At 46.6% G+C, this 17,785-nt stretch overlaps 1 protein-coding gene across 3 annotated transcripts in view; it reads left to right on the forward strand.

The window, feature by feature from the left end:
• CLNK (cytokine dependent hematopoietic cell linker) overlaps nt 1-17,785 on the forward strand; it is a 1,059,843-nt gene that overhangs the window by 529,032 nt on the left and 513,026 nt on the right. For all 3 annotated transcript variants that reach the window (XM_085642412.1, XM_085642413.1, XM_085642414.1), the window contains one exon: nt 3,787-3,806. In XM_085642412.1, coding sequence (XP_085498538.1) covers nt 3,787-3,806 — 20 coding nt within the window. The remainder of the gene's footprint in view (nt 1-3,786; nt 3,807-17,785) is intronic.

Raw genomic sequence — 17,785 nt, forward strand, 5'->3', positions numbered from 1 at the left:
GGTGTGCTGCCCTCCTATTCTGAAGTCTCAGGGACAGAAAGACCTCACCCCCTGCTCACCCTGAACTCTGCTGCTCTGAGTTCTGACCTTGCAGGAGGTGCCTGTGCCAGTTTCGGACCTCTGGACGTTGTTGCTGTTGTTTTGGGAGCTGGAAGAAGGAAGAAACTTGAAGAACTGCAAAAAATGTTGCAGCTGTTTTTCCGAAGCATTTTCATGGTGCAAGAAGAATTTCCACGCATTGCCATGCTGCTTTAAAAACTGACACAGCGCCTGTCGCCGCTGCAACAATCAACACATCGAGCGATCGCTCCTGAAGAAAACTGACCCAGCGCCGCTCAACGCCACCTCATTGATCACTGACTCATCCCGGATTTCCACGCATCGCACCTGTGTGGCAAGTTTTCCCAACACATCACCTGCGGACCGGAACAGTCATGAAGAATCTACGCATCACTCCCCATACAGACCAGATTCGATGCAACTCATCCTCTGCATGCCACGGAACTGTCGCATCACCTCCCAAAGCTCTCAGGAGTCGACGTATCCGACACTGCGGCTGTTTGGCCTTGTGAATTTTGACAAATCTACAGGTACTTTGTGTAAAAATCATGCATCCATAGTTTTCGTTTTGGTCTTGTTACGTATAAATAAAGATATTTTTTTTTCTAAACTGGTGTGGTGTCCATTTGTGGTTTTTTCACTGTGTTACTGTGAGTGTTGGTACAAATACTTTACACATTGCCTTTGGGATATGCCTGTCTGCTTGTGCCAAGCTACCAAGGGGATGAGCAGGGGTTATCTTAAGTGTGTATCCCCCTCACCCTGACAAGAAGCAAGGGTCCCTATTTGGACAAAGGTACCTACCTCTGCCAACTAGAGACCCCCATTGCTAACAGGCTCGCTATTTGGGGACTCTAATTTCAAATTGCAGCGTTTGAATGTATACTGGCAGAGAATTGCAAACCCCGACTTTGTTGGTATGTTCTCGTCTGAGTATGGAATAACCTGTGCGAACTGCCTTGTCAATGTTGGAGCCAGAGGACTCCCGTGCCATGTTTCTGAGAGAAACATAATGCCTGGATTCTGAGTCTGCTTAAACTTCCAATTCTCAAATTTGTTCCACACCACGCACAGAGAGTTGTGGAGGAAGCACAACGTTGCTTTGGCACAGGCTCTCTCATACCATCTGTCCATAAGTTAGGGGTAAAATTATCCATGACCCATGCCCTTTTAGTAGAGTGGTTAAAATAAATCCCACAGTTACTACATTTACAATGTAGATTTAGAATACTATATTTAGTACTCTCTAGATTACTTAAATTAAATAAGATATAGTCTAACTTGCCCATACTCAGATAATTAAGCTCCTGGAGAACCTGCTAAGCCAATCAGCCCGCTGAGCTGAGGTTTCCGGTTTCTCCTATGCAAAACTTCTCTGCATCAGCAAATCTTATTCAGCAGGATCTATCTGGAGCCCTTTCAGCTGCTACCTGCAGCCTTGCCCTGCTAAATAATTTTGACCTCTGGAAAAGTGACTAAGGGCCTCATTACAAGTTTAGCAGTCCAACTGCGTGAACGGCGCGTCTGTCAGAAGACTACAGCACTGGCAGTCTTCTGAGCACTGTATTACGAGTTTACCATGGTACCCAGCGGTGTTGCTTAGGAGATCTTGCGGCAGTGATGATTAGTTTTCCATATGTATCGATGCCTGTGTATACATTTTTACTGCATATGTGTCGAATGCACACATTGCATGATACATTTGGAAAAATACCACCTACAAAATTGCCGCAGTCCGGCCAATAGGTGGGCAGTCCAGGCAATGGTTATATGGGTCAAAAAGGGCTCACCTGTATATCGCCGCAACCAGGCTCGTAATCCTCGGGTGAAGATGCAGCTGTGATGGGCGTACCTGAAAAAGAGATCCATATCCGAATCTGACTGAAATAACAGGAAAGGGGTGAGCACACACTCCAAATCCCACTGCTGCAGTCGGCTCATCAGAAAGCTAACTCATAATATGTGCGGTGGTGAAACTCCTCTGCCCTCTGGCAGCAGCTTTTCGACGAACATGACCCTGGCGGTCTGCGGTGTGCGTGTGGTGTAGGCTGTTCAGCCATGGTCTTTGCAATAGCAATCCACCCATTTCATAATATGCCATTCGGACTGTCGAGCATGCAGGTGTTGTACCACAACAGCGGGTGTTTCGGTGCTTGGACCGCCAAACTTGTAATAAGGCCCTAAATGTGAACATAGAAATCTAGACCAGGTGAAGGTGCCAAAACTGTTGGGCCGGTGAGAGTACTTCATTGGGCGTGAAATTTGAATTTCTCATGCTTAAAGCATTTCATGCCAAAACCAAAGGCTTCATCTGGACTGTGTCCAATGGCTATCCAAACTCATAGTCTCAAGGTAAAATTTCCAACTGGGTCAGACATGGTTTCTGGTCCCAACCTGCACCACATCGCTGTCAGCCTCAAATCGTACCTAGGTCTCGGTCTACTACAGGCAATTGATTGCAATTGATTCCTAACACTTTTTGTCATTATCTTTATTTTAAACTTGATAAATTCATCTCTGCAGTTACCCTTATTGGAAATATGTTGATTTGGTGTCATTTTATTTATTAAAAGTTACTCTATTTTTCAATTAGTTTAGGAATGTTTTATTGTGTTTTGCTTTGACTTTATTCCTGTTTTGGTACTGCATACACACTTTACTGATTGTCCTAAATTAAGCCTGTCTCCTCTGTGTTATAGCTATTAGGGGATTGAGCTCAGGTTAATTTAATCACTTTAAGAAGTCCCCCTGACAAGGATTGTGATTATTACTTCAGGTAGTTAGTCACCTAACTCAACTAATAACCCAAATTCCTAAAGTAGATTAAATCTAAAGAAGGGACCTGCTAGAACCAATGGTCCCCAGTAACCAGTATTCAGTATGTCACAGCATAATACTTTACATCGGTTTTCAAAGCATAATTTAATCTTGTATCACCATACTCTGGATCGTTAATAGTTTACCCCGTTTTCTCTTTGTCCAAGTTTGCAATGGTGTATTTTATTGAAGATAAGATGGCCTACATGCTCTAGGCATTGTGTCAGTTCACACTACATAATTATCCCGAATAAAAAACTATATTAGGTTTACCCAGGTTCTAATAATCCTCGCATACACAAAACAGCATATGGCATCTCCCAAACGTTGACACCTAAAAATGGGTACTTCTTTTTAAATGGTAGTATTTGTGTTTGGGTTATTATTATGACCTAGAACATCAGCATCTTACAATGGAATGATGTACATGGTCAGGCTTGTTTATAAAGCCCTCATGTACCTAATAAAGTTTATCAAGCAGTGAAAAACGAAATCCTATTAAAGTACCCATACCAGAATGCAGTGGGTTTCCATGACGGACAGTTCCCTTTCTAATATTTAATGTAATGTATTTATGTGCATGCACTATGAGGTGGCTGTGTAAGAGCGTTTGTTGCAAAGAAACACAGGAATATAGCAGGAACAATTATTGGAACCTTGCTATCCTGCAACATGATGAAGGAGGTCAAGCATGAAAGGGCATGGAAGAATCAGATTTTGAATGTATCTTCTTTTGATGCCTGTGAAGTGGTTGCTGCTGCTATAGTCTAGGCATATGATTTACCAAACAAGATTCTCTCTTTGCTGAAGGGGAAGAAGAGGAAATTGCTATACTAAACAATATTCACCTATCTTTGACATGTATTAATTCATTCTCTTTAATAATAACATTTTTGTTCTCTTTTTTAGTATCCCATACCACCCCCAAGGTAAGACTTAATAGATAAAATGTAAAGCCATTTATATTTTATTTTGATGTTTTCAAAATTGTTAGCAGTAACTTGTATACCTCTATACTGAATCTTACTGACATTTTAGATTTTTTTTTTTTAATGTGTCATCTTTTTAAAGAATTATGTGTGAAAGAGTGTGCCGGGATCAATTATTAAAATATTACAATTGAAGGCAGTGGCTGTGTCTGCCTGGTTCTTTGAGACAAGAAGCCATTAGCAAATTTTGATTTGCCTGCGAAGATAAGGAACACCCTAGATACTTGTCTCTGCCTTTTATTTTTTCATGTCAGATAAAAAAGTTGTTTCCACTGTATAATTAGCCTGGGAACCCAGTTACAATAGTTAAGCAGTAGAGGGCATTATCGAATTCAGCATAGAAGCAAGTCCACTAGGAGTTGGTTGACAACACCAGTGCCTGTTAAACCGAACAGGACTGTTGTATGCGTGTAGGGCGGTGCAGCCCTTTCAGCATTTATGATATTATACGAGATGTATACTAATAATGTTGTTTAAAAGGGACCCTTACCATCTGGGTTTAAATATTTCTTTTTCAGCCAAGAAAAGAAGAGATAGAAGTGGGTTACTATTACTTTGAGCCCGGGCCATAGTGTTAACTGTTCTACTCTGGCATTTTTCCAGTGTGCTGCTGGTTTGAGAGCAGCTTTCAAAGCAGTGTGAGCTGCTGTAATCCAATCAGGCCCACATGAACTCATTTTATTTGTAGCTGCCTGCAGTGGGGGCTGGTCTGAACTTGTTTGCTAGGGCTGATTATGTTTTCCAGTCTGACCCATTATGATGCCCTAATTGCGAAGGCCCCACAGTCCATATTCCATAAGACTCCTTCCACCATATTTTGCCAAACACCTTTACACTGTCTGCACAGTGTGGATCCTGACTATTGACTACAGAATAGTGTGGGACACTACTCCTCCTAAACATAATATTGAGCGACAAAATATCAAAAGGTAAGTGTGCATAGATTCTCCATTCCTCACTCCATATATAATTACAATGTATAACTATTGTTAGAAATGGGGGTTTCCAGTTGGCAGAGGTAGGTACCTTTGTCCAAATAGGAACCCTTGCTTCTAGTCAGAGTAAGGGGGATACACATTTTAGATAACCCCTGGTCACCCCCTTAGTAGTCTGGCACGAGCTGATCCCAAATACAATGTGTAAAGTATTTGTACCAACACTCACAGTAACACAATGAAAACAACACAAATTGACACCACACCAGTTTAGAATAATAAAGTATCTTTATCTAAGCTAAACAAGACCAAAAAGACAAAAATCCCACACACAGATACTCAGAAAAAATTCTTTAAAAAGGATGTTGCAAAAATAAGCTTGTAGAAATCAAATAGCACCAACTGGGGCTATTACGACATCAGGACAGTACAAAACCCAAAGTACAGCGCCGCCCGCGAGGATCACGGAGTCGGGCGCAGACTCACACAAACCCCAAAACACACAGTAACTTGAAAATGATGCACTGTGTCGATGTCAGCTCCGGTGATGCTGTGACGTCGGCGACGAAGTTTATCGAGTTACTCTCTGCGTTTATCGGCGCCGCGATAACAAGATGCAGGTGCTGGCGAAGACGTAGTCGATGCAAGCGCTGGTGTCGGGCACGGCCGATCACTGCCGGCGTCAGCGGGCGTCATAGGGTGTCGTAGCTACGGAGCAGGCTGGGCGCTACATCGGTCACTTCACGAGCTGTTTCCCGGCCCTCGGTGCAGGTCGCTGTGTAACAGAAGCGGCGTCGACGGCATCGGAAACAGGATTTCTTACTTCTCTTGGGTTTCTTCCAGCTCCCAACGGCAGAAACAACATCCAGAGACCCAACACAGTTACAGGCACCTCCTGGCATGTCAGAACTCCCAGCAAGGAAGTTAGGGGAGATGGGAGTGAAGTCCTTTTGTTCCTGGGACTTCAAAACAGGAGGCAAGCTCTTCTTCAAGCCCTTGGAGACTTTCCTCAAGCAGGGGACCCAGCACACAGCAAATTCTTTCTCCTTTCTTTAGCAGAAACAGCAACTGCAGGCCAACCCCAGACACACAGAAAGGACAGTACTTCTCCTCAGTTTCTTCAGATCTTCCCCCCAGATAAGGTTCCTCTTGATTCCAGAAGTAGTCTAAAGTTCAGGTGTTTTAGGTCTAATACTTATACCCCAAAATGTATTTGATCCCTTTGAGCAAGGGGCTCTGAGCCCAGTCCAAACCAGTTCTGTGGGCACTTCTGCCAGTGCACAACAACATCCTTTTTCAGTGTGAGCCTTGGCTCCAGACACACCGCAGGGGGGCGGAGACAGCATTGTGGAAGGCAGGCACAGCCCTATTTAGGTACAGGTGCTACTCCTCCCACCAGATCTCAGTACTGGGGTGAATGTATGACATTGTGCAGCATTCTGTCCATCAATTGTTTCTTTTGCATATGTCACCCTAAGTGGGAAGGGTATGCCCAGACGTGGGTCCCGTGCTCACTACACCACTGGATTCAAGGCAGCTGTCCTGGCTGAAGAAGGGTGATGCCCTTAAACCGGTACTAGAATGCTTGTTTCTGGTCCAGGGATGACCTGGCTTGGCAGTTTGGGCTGGACTGTTCCCACAAGGAACAGGGTCATGACTGATTTGCATTTGGCTGGGTCCAAACTGGGATGGTGTGGTGAGCAAAAGAATGATGGATTTAACCCAGATCCTTGTGACTGGGGGTAAATTATTGCATTGTCCAGCATTCCGTCCATCAATTGTTTCTTTTGCATATGTCGCCCTATGTGGCAAGGGTATGCCCAGACGTGGGTCCCGTGCTCACTACACCACAGGATTCAAGCTAGCCTGGCTGAAGAAGGGTGATTGCCATGAAACCGGTCCCAGGATGCTTGTTTCCCATCCAGGGAGGACCTGGCTTGGCAGTTCGGGCTGGACTGTTCCCACAAGGAACAGGGTCAAGACTGATTTGCATATGGCTGGGTCCCAACTGGGGTGGTGTGGTGAGCAAAAGAATGATGGATTTAACCCAGATCATTGTGACTGGGGGTGAATGATTGCATTGTCCAGCATTCCGTCCATCAATTGTTCCTTTTGCATATGTAAAATGTTACAAAGCTGTCCCCATTCTGTCCTATGGGCAAGTTAGCCTTTCAATAGTGAAAAACGAAATTGGCAGTATTTCACTATCAGGACATGTTACACACACCAGTACTTGTCCTACCTTTCACATACACTGCACCTTGCCCAGGGGGGTACATTGGGCCTACTATAGGAGTGTCCTTTGTGTAAGGAAGGGGAAGGGTAGGGCCTGGCGAGTGGGTGCACTTACCAGGTCGACATGGCAGTTAACAAACTACGCACAGACACTGCGGTGGCAGGCCTGAGGCCTCTTTTAGGGCTAGTCATGTGGGTGTCAAAATCAGTGCTGTAAGCCCACTAGTAGCATTTTATTTACCAGCCCTGGCACACTCAGTGCACTTTACTAGGGACCTACTGGTAAAACAAATATGTCAATCAGGGAGAACCAATCACAATATCAATTTACACAGGGATCACTTGCACTTTGACACTGATCATCAGTGGCAAAGTGCCCAAAGCATCTAAACCAGCAAAAATGAAATCCAGCACAGCATCAAAAACATGAGAGGTAGAGGTAAAAAGTCAGGGAAAATCACGCCAAGGATGCCAGGTCTAACACGTGTCCCCTCCAGCTGAAAAGTGGGGAGAACTTCCTACCCTCTTGGGAGTTCTCATCATTAAGGCAGAAGAATCTGGACAGACCATAAGCATTGGCGTGTTCTGTACCAGGGTGGTGTTCCACCATGAAGTCCATTCCTTGTAGGGAGATGGACCACCTCAACAATTTTGGATTATCACTCCTCATCTGTATCAACCATCTGAGGGGCCTGTGGTCCATCTGAACCCAGAAGTGAGTCCCAAACAAGTAGGGCCTTAGCTTCTTCATCGCCCAAACCACAGCAAAAGCTTCCCTTTTAATTGCACTCCACCTCTGTTCCCTGGGGAGTAGCCTCCTACTGATGAAAGCTACAGGTTGGTCCAAGCCCTCGTCATTCAATTGTGAGAGTACTGCTCCCACACCATGCTCTGAAGCATCTGTCTGCACAACAAACTCTTTGGAGAAATAAGGTGTCTTAAGCACAGGTGCCGTGCACATGGCAGATTTCAAGACCTGAAAAGCGGCCTGACAGGGGCCAGTCCAGGTCACTTTCTTGGGCTGCTTCCTTGAATCAGCTCTGGCAAGAGGGCTTCAATGGTGCCATATCCCTTGACAAACCGTCTGTAGTACCTGGTGAGACCAAAGAAGGTTCTCACCTCGGTCTGGGTCTTGGGGGGCTCCCAAGCCGGAATGGTGTCAATCTTTGCTTGGAGGGGCGCCACCTATCCGCTCCCTACCTGGTGTCCCAAGTACACCACAAATTCCTGCCATATCTGGCACTTACTCTCCTTGATAGTGAGGCCTGGCCTGTGCAGAGCCTTCAACACTTCGCAGAGGTGTTGCAAATGTTCCTCCCAACTGGAGATGAACAGAGCAATGTCATCCAGATAGGCGGCGCTGAATTCCTCCAGTCCGGACAGTACCTGGTTGACCATCTCTGGAAGGTGGCAGGGGCGTTTTGCAACCCAAAGGGAATAACCCGGAACTTGTAGTGCCCCGCTGGTGTTGAAAATGCTGACCTCGCTTTGGTCCCCTCAGTTAAGGCAATCGGCCAGCACCCAGATGTTAAATCAAACATACTGAGGTACTGGGCAGCTCCTAACCCATCCACGAGGTCATCAGCTCTGGGGATGAGGTGTATGTCAGTCTTGGTGACCGCATTAAGCACTGCGGTAGTCCAGAAAAAACCGAAGTTCTGGAGTGGCACTGAGTGCAGCAGCTTTTGGCACTAAGACCACTGGGCTAGCCCGGGGGCTGCTGGAGGGCTCTATCACCCCTAACGCCAACATCTTGGAAACTTCCTCCTTGATGCTGGCCCTGACCTTGTTAGCTACCCTGTAAAATTTCTGCTTCACAGGTGGGCTGTCCCCAGTGTCCATATCATGGACACACCAATTGGTGACTCCTGGTATCAGGGAGAACAGGGAGGCGAACTGTCCTAGCACCTGGCGACAGTCCCTCTGCTGTTCTGGGGTCAGGGTAGGAGAGAGGTTTACCCCATCCACTGGCCCATCATGTTCTTTCGCTGACAGGAGGTCATGAAGAGGCTCACTCTCCTCCTCCATTCCATCATCTGTTGCAAGGAGCACAGTTACTTCAGACCTCTCAAACTGTGGCTTGAGGTGGTTCACGTGCAGGACCCTCAAAGGGTTCATAGGAGACTGCAAGTCAACCAAATAGGTCACCTCACTCTTGCACTCCACCACCTCATATGGACCAGTCCACTTGTCTTGGAGCGCACAAGGCTCCACTGGTGCCATCACCCACACTTTATGACCAGGTTGAAATTCTACCAGAGTGGCATTCTGGTCGTACCATCTTTTTATTTCTTCCTGGCTAGCTTCTAGGTTCGCCTGAGCGAGTGCTATATTTCATATTGGTACCCTAATATAGGTCCAGGGAACATCGTACACTTTCCCTATATCATCTCCCCGTTATTTCATATGAACGAGCCTTATAAGGACATAACTCCAAATAAGAACAGAATGCCTTATAGGGACATCATGCCTTATAAGGACTGCAGCCTTTTATGGACTAAACCTTTCACCTTGTTCCATGCCGAGGGTGGGTTTTTCCCAATCAATATTGCTAAGACGTCATCCTTAGCACATATGATTAATTGATGAGTTAACTCTCCAGGAGGTATACTTCTCCTCTCCCATCGACGCACAAGGTTTAATCCCCAACGTCATCCTCATACTGAACAATGGGTAACACACAAACATAGACTGTATAAATACAGCACCTCTTGCTACCAGAGAGCAGGAGGGAACCGAGACTTCAAGACCGACACACTGACCAGAGACGCTGCAGCTCCAGCTGACAGTGGTCTGAGGATCCCTCGCGGGGTGTCCAGCTCAAGTCCAGGACAAAGTCCCACACTCTCACTATTCAGGTATGGGGGTTCGACTCAATCCTAGCGGGATTCTTGGCTCTTAGGCTCTGTAGCACCTACTCACATACTAGGTACGCTTAGGTACATCTAGTCAGGCATCTTAGGAGTACGCACTTTAATTTATAAATGCATTTCATATTCATGTATATGTTCGTGACTATTGCAAAATGGTAGAACAATACTATTCCTTTTTATTCACTGTACTGCAGGTTCTATATCTCTGCTACTGTGTTACAATTGTAACAGCGCACTTATTTTACATGAGAAGAACTACGGTTCAATAAATTCTTATTGTAAAAACGCTCGGCTGGGTGAAAAGTAGTATATTGTTTCCACGTGTCTGAGGTTATTTTGTTCTGAGGTTGCCAAAAACTAATCTCTCTGATAACAGGAGATTTTAGTGGCACTACGAGCTAGCTAATGCAAACCATAGGCTAACATATGTGACAGGGCGCACAGAGTCAGTCTGCCATCAGACCCACAGTATATGTTATCCGTAAACAGCGTAGGTCCTGCATTACGGTATTATTGGGACTACACTGAAGCATTGAGTCTGGTTTCTGAAGGCCAGCACATAGCTGAACACATTTTGTGGGGTCTTATCAGGAGTTCTCTTCAAACCCTCTTTCACCAGACTCAGAGGTCCTCTCACAGGGTGACCGTACAGTAGTTCAAAGGGACTGAACCCTAAGGACTTCTGGGGTACCTCCCTGTAGGCAAACAGCAGGCATGGCAAAAAGACGTCCCATTTCCATCTCATGGGTTCTGCAAGACCCTTAATCATGCCCTTCAGGGTTCGGTTGAATCTCTCAACCAACCCATTCCCTTGAGGAAGTAAGGAGTGGTGAACTTGTAAGCTACCCCGCACTCCTCCCACAAAGTTGTCATGTACTTCGAAATTAAATTTGTATCTCGGTCAGAGATCACCTCTCTGGGGAACCCCAAACAGGAAAAGATCCCCATCAATGCACAGCCGGGGGGCTGTGATTGTCCAGAAAGGGACATCTTCTGGGTACCGGGGGGCATGGTCCACCAAGATCAAGATAAACTTGTTGACTAAGGCTGTCTTGGGTTCCAGTGGTCCCACAATATCAATGCCCACCCGCTCGAAAGGGGTGCTCACCACAGGAAAGGGTTGGATGGAGATTTTTACACTTTTCTCCAATCTTGCCACTTGCCTGGCAAGTTGGACAAGATCTGCAATGGGTACCAATGTTCCTTCTCATTTGGGGCCAGTAGAAGTGGGTGACAAGCCTCTGATAGGTTTTTGTCGCACCCCAAATGTCCTGCTATAGGCACGTCATGAGCCAGACTAAGGAGGAAAGTCCTGAAGCGCTCGGGTACCACCAGCACACGGGCTGCAGCGAGCTCAGCGACCTTAGGCTCACAATATAGTAATCCATTTTCCCAGTAAATCAGATGTGATCCGGACTGATCGCCTGCTGCCTGGTCTGCAGCCTGTTGCCGCATACCAACAAGAATAGAGCACTCCATCTGCTCTTTGCAGAACTCCTCCCTGGAGGGGCCCCCTTCCTGCTGCCAATGGGTCAGCTCAGGCAGGTCTCCCAGTTTGGCTACTTGTTCCCCTGTAGGTTCCAGGGCATCCCCCTCAGTTTCTGCCTCCTCCTGGACCGTGGGAACTTGGAGGGCTGGGTTCTCATGCCCTCTGCCCCTTCTCTTTCTGGCATGTACCTGGGCCACTGTTTCAGGCTCCAGGTCCTCTTGAGTACCCATACTGGCTGCCTTTGACTGAGTGGTCACACAGACCCACTCAGGCAGACCCAACATCTCCAAATAAGCCTGGCGTTCCACCTCCTTCCATGGGGAACTCTCCAGGTCATTTCCAAGCAGACAGTCTACAGGCATGGATGGACTAACAACGACCTTAAAGGAACCTGAGGCCCCTCCTAACTCAAAGGGAACTAGCACTACCTTACATACGCGCTCAGAGTTGTCTGCTGCAACTACAGGGTGAAGTACATTAGGAATAACATGCTCTTCAGACACCCATTGACACCTGACTGATGTCACACTGGCTCCTGTGTCTATCAGAGCCTCCACTCTCCTCCCATTGATGGTCACCCACTGCCTGTATTTCTTAGTGATCTCAGGGAGATAGGATCCCTGGGCCATCTCTTTGTCTCCTAATGAGACCAGGATCATAACTGCTTGCCCCCCCCTTCAATAGGAACCAATTTCTCCCTCAGTGCTACACTCACTAATCCCAGTGACGGAGCACCAGTGGGTGCTGGGGGTCCATTGGGGCACATAGGATCTCTGGCAAGTGACACACCTGACCAAATAAGTGACACTTGGGGGACCCCTGTTGTCGTATCTGCCCTTAGGGGGCCAGGACATTTTAGGCTTGGGGGGCTGGGACTCCTTACCCTGGGAACTGTTTTGGGGCCCTTTAGAGAACTCCTTTAGGTTACCTTTGCCCCCTCCACTCTTCTGCTGGGAACCCTGCCCACCCTTGGCTGGGTTACCCACAATCCCCTTGTGGACCCTGGTGCTAGTCCAGCGGTCCGCCTCCTTAGCATGCTCCCTGGGATCAGTTAGCTTACTATCCAATAGATGCTGGTGCAGCTCTGGAACACACAGACTACTTAAGTGCTCCCAACTAATCAAGTTGCACAAACCCTGGTAATCAGTTACCTTGCTGCCCTTTATCCAACCTTCCAGTGCACGCATATACATGTTCACACATTCAAACCAAGTACCTGAGTCAAGCTTTTTGAAGTTCCTGAACTTCTCTTGTGCTGCTCTGGAGTGAGCCCATACCTGAGGCAGAAAGCCTCCTTCATGTTGGGATAGGTCAGGGTACCCACCTGTTCTAAAGCAGGTAGGGTGTCCCTCCCTGTGGCCTCAAAGTGTTTCCACAGGCCCGTCCCCCAATGCTTCTCAGGAACCTCATTCATTCGCAAGGCTATCTCATATGCCGTAAACCATGCATAAATATCATCACCCTTCTGGTAATTCTGCACTAAGGGCCAGATGTACGACCCTTTTTTGCTGCTGCAAACGGGAGAACCTCCTGTTTGCGGCCGCAAAAATGGGTAATATCATGTACAAATGCTATTTTGCGAGTCCCTGCGAGTCAACATGCTATGTACTAGTGTTTTGAGACTTCATTTGGGACCCCTTCCCCTTTGTGAGTATGTTGGAAAATATTTTTTTAAAGCAGGCCACTGCCTGCCCTTAAAAAAATGAAACTGAACGGTTTCATTTTTCTTTTTTTAATGCATCCCGTTTTCCTTTAGGGAAAATGGGCTGCATTTCAGAAAGAGAAAGCTGCTTTATTAAAAAGCAGTCCCAGACATGGTGGTCTGCTGAGCCCAGCAGGCCACCATCCCTGGGAGGGCTGTCATTCCCAATGGGCTCACACATTGCGAAAGTGTCATTAATATTAATGAGCCTCGCACTTTGTGACCCCATTGGGAATCGGAAACCGTGTGAAATACACTGTTGTACATCGGAAATTGCGACTCGCAGATTGCGACTCGCAATTTTCTTGGTCGTACATCTGGCCCTAAGTCCTTGGGTATGTACACCTTACCCCCTTGCACTGGCTGTGTGCTACCGCCACTTGAACTGGACTCCACTTATTTGGCCTTAATGTCCAGTGCCCTCATGCTCAACTCATGAGCCAAAAGCAATTTCTTTTCCTCCAAATCGAGAGCTTTCTTGCTCTCCTCTGCCCTCTTTTCGCTCTCCAAAAGCAGTTTCTTTTCTTCCAAGGCACGTGCATTCTTGCTCTCCTGTGCCTTGGTCTGGAGCTCATGACCTCCAGCTCATGCTCTCTGACCCTTTGGTTCTCTTCCCGCTCCTCTGGGGAAAGACATCTAGCGGAATAGACGCTGCCAGCCCTGGAGGCTGCTCTTGACACAGGCAGATCCTGTGACCTAAAACCATCCCTTGGTGCATCCTCATCCACCTCAGCATCACCTGGCTCCCCAGCCTCTTTGGCCTCCCACCAGGCCCTTAAGGCATTCTGTAGCGCCTCCTTCTTGGAGCTGCTCTTCATGGGACATCCAAAATCTTTGAAAAATTGCTTGAGCTGATCTACTTTGTAGGAATGCAACATTTCAATCTCAAACTCCAATCCTGCAGCCTCACTTGCTGGTTTACCATTCTGAGACATGATGCGTGGATACTTTTAAGGGTCATTCAAAAATAGAACCAAAAGCAAAATACAGTATGTGGTTGCGAAGTGGTCTGCACTAAACTAGTGATGTACACCAATAACTGTGGGTCAAGTACAAATACAGGTTCAAATCCCATCGCTGACCACCAATGTTAGAAATGGGGGTCTCTAGTTGGCAGAGGTAGGTACCTTTGCCAAATAGGGACCCTTGTTTCTAGTCAGATAAGGGGGATACACACTTTATATAACCCCTGCTCACCCCCTTGGTGGCTTAGCACGAGCAGACAGGCTTATCCCAAAGGCAAAGTATTTGTACCAACACTCACAGTAACACAGTGAAAACACCACAAATGGGCACCACACCAGTTTAGAAAAATAAAGTATCTATCTAAACTACACAAGACCAAAAATCCAACATACACAGTTTAAAAATATGACTTCAAAAGGGTTTCAAGAACTTGTACCATAGATATCTATGGATGCGTGAGTTTGCACCAAAGTACCTGTAGATGCGACAAAAGTTCCCAATCCAAACAGCTGCAGCGACGGAAAACAAAGAGATGCGACACTCCTGAGACCCTGAGAAGGGTTGCGTTGAGTCCGGTCGGTAGGGGGAGCGATGCGTCGAGTCTTTGTGCTGGTTCCGGTTCACAAGTGATGCATCTGGAAAAGCGTCTCGCACAGGTACGATGCATAGGTCTTTGGGATGCGACAGCAATCGAATGCTGCGGGGTTGGTCCTCTTCAGCCGCGATTCCTCGATGAGTCGGTTCTTGCAGCGGTGACAGGCACTGCGACAATCTTTGCAGCGGTGTGGCGATGCGATGGAAATCTTTTTGTGCCGTCAAGAGGCGCTGGTGAAACGTGGCGCAAGAAGAGCGATGCAATGGGTTTTGCAGTTCTTTTCATGCTTCTTCTTTTTCCAGCTCCCAAAACAGCAGAAAACAACCTCCAGAGGCCCCACAACTGGATCAAGCACTCTAGGCAGGTCAGAACTCACACAGCAGAGTTCAGGGGGAGCTGGGGGGGGAAGTCCTTTTGTTCCTGGGACTTCAAAACAGGAGGCCAGCTCTCCTCAGGCCCTTCGAGATCTTCTTCAAGCAGGGGACACAGTACACAGCAAAGTCCTTCTCCTTTCCTTGGCAGAATAGCAACTGCAGGTTAGCCCCAGAACACAGAGCTATGGCAGTCCTTCTCTTCAGTTTCTCCAGCTCTTCTCCTCGGCAAAGTTTCCTCTTGAATTCCAGGATGATCTAATTTTACAGGGGTTTCAGCTCTTACTTTTATACCCCAAACGTCTTTGTTCTCTACGTGTTAGGGGTCCTGGACCCAGTTCAAACCAGTCCTGGGTGCACTCTGCCAGTGCACAACTTCTTCCTTTGTGAATGTGGGCCAGGGTCTTCAGACGCACCACAGCAGCATTGTGGAAGGCAGGCACAGCCCTATTCAGGCCCAGGTGCTACTCCCCCCACCACTCCAAATGCCTATTCAGCCTAGTGCTGACTCACCCAGACTCCTGGAGCCACCCCAGCCGCTGTCACACTCAAACCAGACAGTCAATTCACAAACAAGCAGAGGCACACAGAAAGGTTGAACAAGAAAATAGCCACTTTCTAAATTCTGAGCTCAGGTATACCAGATTCCTATTTTCTATCAAATCCCTATGGGAAGATATGCTTGTAAAACGTTACAAAGCATTCCCCATTCTGCCCTATGGGCAAGGTAGCCTTTCAATAGTGAAAAACGAAATTGACAGTATTTCACTAGCAGGATATGTTACACACACATGTCCTACCTTTCACATACAATGTACCCTGCCCAGGGGGTGTGCTGTGGCAATAAAGGAGATTTGTATAATCTTGGCCTCCGTGTACTTAATGAAATCCAGATTTTCTGCCCACCAGGCTGTGAAAAATCTAAATTTTATGGAATGACATGGAGGCCAACACTATGCAAATTAAAGTGAACTAAGTACATTGTCAATCACATTATTGATTGGTCTAAAATAAAAAAAAATTAAACATGCTCTCATTTGACCAGTCAGCTGCTCTAAGAATATCCTGGAGCCCTCCACCGAACATAAAAGCTTTAGAAGCAGATGCACCTCTGAGAGAGTGTGCACCAAAAATAGAAACATCAACACCACTCTCACCCATCTTGCAAGCATGGGAGAAGAAACTGCTTTATGAGGGGATCTGTGAGAAATGAACAGTTGAGTTCCAACTCCTCTCAGACCTACAGTTCTACTTTCATACTCTTTAAGACATTTGACTACACATAGACTTTCATTAAGTGGAAAGAAAGGATATAAAATAGAGGAAGACATCGTTTTGGTTCTTTTCTTAAGGTAAAAACAAACTCCCTCAGGCTGGTAAGCGCTGTTAGTAATATCTAATGCCTTAACATCTGAAGTTCACCTGAAAGAGACCACGCAAAGTAACACAGTAAGCTTATAGGAAATACGCTTGAGAGAGAGGTTAACATTATCTCCCCGAGAAGATATAAGTTTTCTTACATCCCATAAGGCTGTATATTTCGGAGTTGGAGGATTAAGAACTCGCACGCTTCTCATAATCTTTATTTTAAGAGGTTTTGTCCTACCGAGACACCATCATCTAAAGATTGTCCTGCAGCTATTGCTGACCTATAGACATTAACAGTTCTATAACTTAGGCCAGAAGTGAAGAGTTCTGATAGGAAGTTCACTACGTGTACTAAATCAGTTGAAACAGGATCATAGTGTAGTGGAAGACACCAGCGAACCCATTTATTCCATGCTAGTTGATATGCCTTCCTTGTTCCAGATGCCCAAAACTCAGATATGGGTTGGAAAGCATCCTGGCCAGGGATTTGCCATTGTCGCCTTAAATCTTCCAGGCCGTCACAACCATTAGACCTTGGTCTATGAGAGGAAGTGATTCGCCCTGAGGACCCAGGAGTAGTTGCCTGGAAGGTGGTATTAGAAGTGGGAAGTCCATGGTCATCTCCAAGATGACTGGAAACCATGCCTGAGAACTCCCAAGGGGGGTTATCACCACCATGCTCTGAAGGTACCGACGAGCGTGTAAGAGAAGACGTGGAACCATGAAAATGGCAGGAAGGCATATGGCTTTAAGCCCTGCCAGTCATGGAGGAAGGCATCCACCCCTGTTGCTTGAGGGTCCGGCTTCCATCTGAAGAAATTCACCATCTGAGAGTTCAGTCTGTCTGCGAAAAGATCTGTCCCAAAGAGACCCCATTTGTCTTGGATTGTCATGAATATCCCTCTATTTAACTTCCAGTTGCTGGAATCCTTGAAATTCCTGGAGAATCAATCCACTACCCCATTGTTCAAACCAGGGATGTGTTCCGCTGTGACGGACAGTCCCTTGTTCAAACAATAGCCCCAGAAACCCTTCGCTATTTCGTTAAGACCCCCATCTTGTTGACGTATTTCACTGCAGAGACATTGTCCATGCGCAGCAATATACAGCATTTCATTGAATTCTGGGTGAAGCTTCGAACCGCAAAAGAACCTGCTAGAAGTTCCAGGCAGTTGGTATGTAGTTCCTTCTCCTCGCGTGTCCAACAATCTCCTGTCGAAGAGTCGCCACATGTGGCACTCCAACCTTCTAGGCTCGCATCTGATTCTATTATCAATTCTGGGGCTTCCCCAAAGATGGCTTCCCTATTCCAAGCTTCTGCACTCTTTAGCCACTAAGATAGTTCTTTCCTCGAGTCTTCGTCCAAGCAAGTCATCTGAGTGTAA

The sequence above is a fragment of the Triturus cristatus genome, chromosome 2_2 (assembly GCF_964204655.1).
Source record: "Triturus cristatus chromosome 2_2, aTriCri1.1, whole genome shotgun sequence".
NCBI lineage: Eukaryota > Metazoa > Chordata > Amphibia > Caudata > Salamandridae > Triturus > Triturus cristatus.